Below are 2,277 nucleotides of genomic sequence, written 5' to 3'. Positions count from 1 at the left end.
GAGGCCTTCAGCTGTGTCAGATGATGACAGGTTGGATCCAGGGGGACCAGGAGGTCCTGGAGGCCCTGGTGGACCTGGAGGACCCTAGAAGTAAGAGTATTTTTAAATTTTTTCAACTCTGTAAATTCAAATATTAGAGTTTTCTTTATTAACCTCATTGGTCTTTAACTTACCCTGATAACTTCAGTGTCACTTTCTAGGTCTTCATACCCAGAACCCAGGGCATCTGCTCCATACTAAAGCACACATAAACACAGACATACAATGAGATGATTGAGATGCTTCAAGCATCTTGTTACGAGTGCTTCATCTACATTTACTACATGTAAAATTTCATCACAAAAATGTAGAATAATAGCCTGAATGCATGCTATTTTTACAGCAAAAGCATGGGTAGTAGAACCATAAATTGAGATGCTCACAGGTACACTGTGTGACCTGAGGGGTCCAGGTGGCCCAGGCAGGCCAGGAGGGCCTGGTATGCTAACTCCAGGGTCACCCTGTAGAGGGTGAAAGCAAGAGAAACACAAGACAAGGAAAATGATTTGCATTTTGGGCTCTGTTTTCCTAAAATAGGGCACAGTGGAAAACTTGTGCCTAAATTCCAGATGCAAGGTGCATATGGGCATGTCAAATAATGTTTGAGCCAGATCATACAGCCAGTGGATGTGTCACCCACTTTATCTCCACCAACAGCTGCTTTTGTCAGGATCAAACCATCACAAAAAGCAAATGACACAATATACGTCCTTGTGGCAGTAATGAAATTATTTCTCTGTGGAACTTGATTGTCTAAAGAAACTTACACTTAACATCCCACAGCAGCAACAGTGATGTCAGACTGACTTTACCTGGTACATAACAGGGTATTTGTTACTTGACATGGCTCATGAGCTGCTTTCATTTGCACTGTTTGACCATATTCCTATGTATAGCCACATACTGACAACTAGTTTATTTAACTTATTTAATTATTCTAAAGTATCACACATATTTCATAATTCTGATAATTTACCAATATATTACTCAGAATGAATTCCAGCAGATCAGTTGTGGATTTAAGGGTTAATTTAAGTTGTGGCCATTAAAATACTTCTGACCATGTGCTCCTCAACTTGCACACTTATCCAGAATTTTGCAAACACACCTGCAAAAGCAATAAAAAGTGGTCTGAGCAGGTGTTATCGCTATCATTATTTTGGGTCAAAGCAAGCACCAAAATTGCACTGTGCTGCCTAATTAGCATACACACTGCCTCAACTGTGCTTCTCCTCCCACTTCAGAGTAAGCACATCCATTTTTTGGCTGGAAAACACCAAACACACCAATGTATAAAAAATGTCAACATGCGCCCAAAGAAAACTGCACAATGGCTGACTGAAGCGATGCAGAAACTGCATTGCAGCGAAATAGAGCCCTCTGTGTTATAACAAAAAGCTGTATTTTAAAAAATACAAAGCCTGTTGTAAGGTATTATCTGCAACATCTGTGCTTCACATGTACCTTCTCTCCTTTGGCTCCAGCTTCTCCATCCAACCCTGGAAATCCCTGAGGTCCTCTCTGACCCTGGACATCAAAATACAGTTTAATAATTACAAATAACATAAAGCACATCAACCTAGACAGAAGATTCACTAAAACAACAAATAACTTACTGGATCGCCCTTGCTTCCCTGTGAAGAGAGAGCAGAAGGATGAAACTAAGTAGCACAAAGAACTGTACAGGACTTAGGATTAGTACAAAACTTTTATATGCTCTCTGTACACACACACCTGCTGCCCATCTTTCCCTGGGAGTCCAGGGGAACTGGGGGTCCCTGGTTGTCCTTGTGGCCCCCTTGATTCAGGATGAGCTTGCCCAGGTGGAGGGGTAGGTCCTGGTGGTCCACGATCCCCATGCTTTCCTTTTAACCCAGGCGTGACATGACCCTGGAAATTCAAATTAAACTTTTAATCTCTCAGTTAAGATGTCAATGTAGACAATATTTAACGTGTGAAAATGTTTTGACTCTTATTGGCAGCAAAAAAAGAAAGAAAAAGAGAAGCCAGGAAGTCCACGTCTGAACTTACATCTAATCTTTCTCCTGGCTCATCTGTCCGGTGTGGCCCTGTACACAGTATATGACATCAACAAGTTTTATATCATCATGAATATTCTTTGGCTGTAAATCTGACCATACTGCAGCTTCCATCCTGGGCAACCAGATTCAACAGATTCAAACAAATGTAGTATGGTACTTAGCTAACACTCATATACATGTGTGTGTATATATATAT

General features: G+C 41.0%; 1 protein-coding gene across 1 annotated transcript in view; it reads right to left on the bottom strand.

The window, feature by feature from the left end:
- col15a1b (collagen, type XV, alpha 1b) overlaps positions 1-2,277 on the bottom strand; it is a 31,012-nt gene that overhangs the window by 19,257 nt on the left and 9,478 nt on the right. The window contains exons 8-14 of the mRNA XM_020613390.1: positions 2,071-2,108; positions 1,774-1,929; positions 1,656-1,673; positions 1,504-1,566; positions 423-500; positions 174-236; positions 6-84 (exon numbers count right to left, since the gene is read on the bottom strand). Of these exons, the coding sequence (XP_020469046.1) occupies positions 6-84; positions 174-236; positions 423-500; positions 1,504-1,566; positions 1,656-1,673; positions 1,774-1,929; positions 2,071-2,108 (495 nt within the window). The remainder of the gene's footprint in view (positions 1-5; positions 85-173; positions 237-422; positions 501-1,503; positions 1,567-1,655; positions 1,674-1,773; positions 1,930-2,070; positions 2,109-2,277) is intronic.

The sequence above is a fragment of the Monopterus albus genome, unplaced genomic scaffold, assembly GCF_001952655.1.
Source record: "Monopterus albus unplaced genomic scaffold, M_albus_1.0 scaffold133.1, whole genome shotgun sequence".
NCBI lineage: Eukaryota > Metazoa > Chordata > Actinopteri > Synbranchiformes > Synbranchidae > Monopterus > Monopterus albus.
The sequence above is the reverse complement of the archived record's forward strand: the minus strand, read 5'-3'. Positions and strand labels throughout refer to the sequence as shown.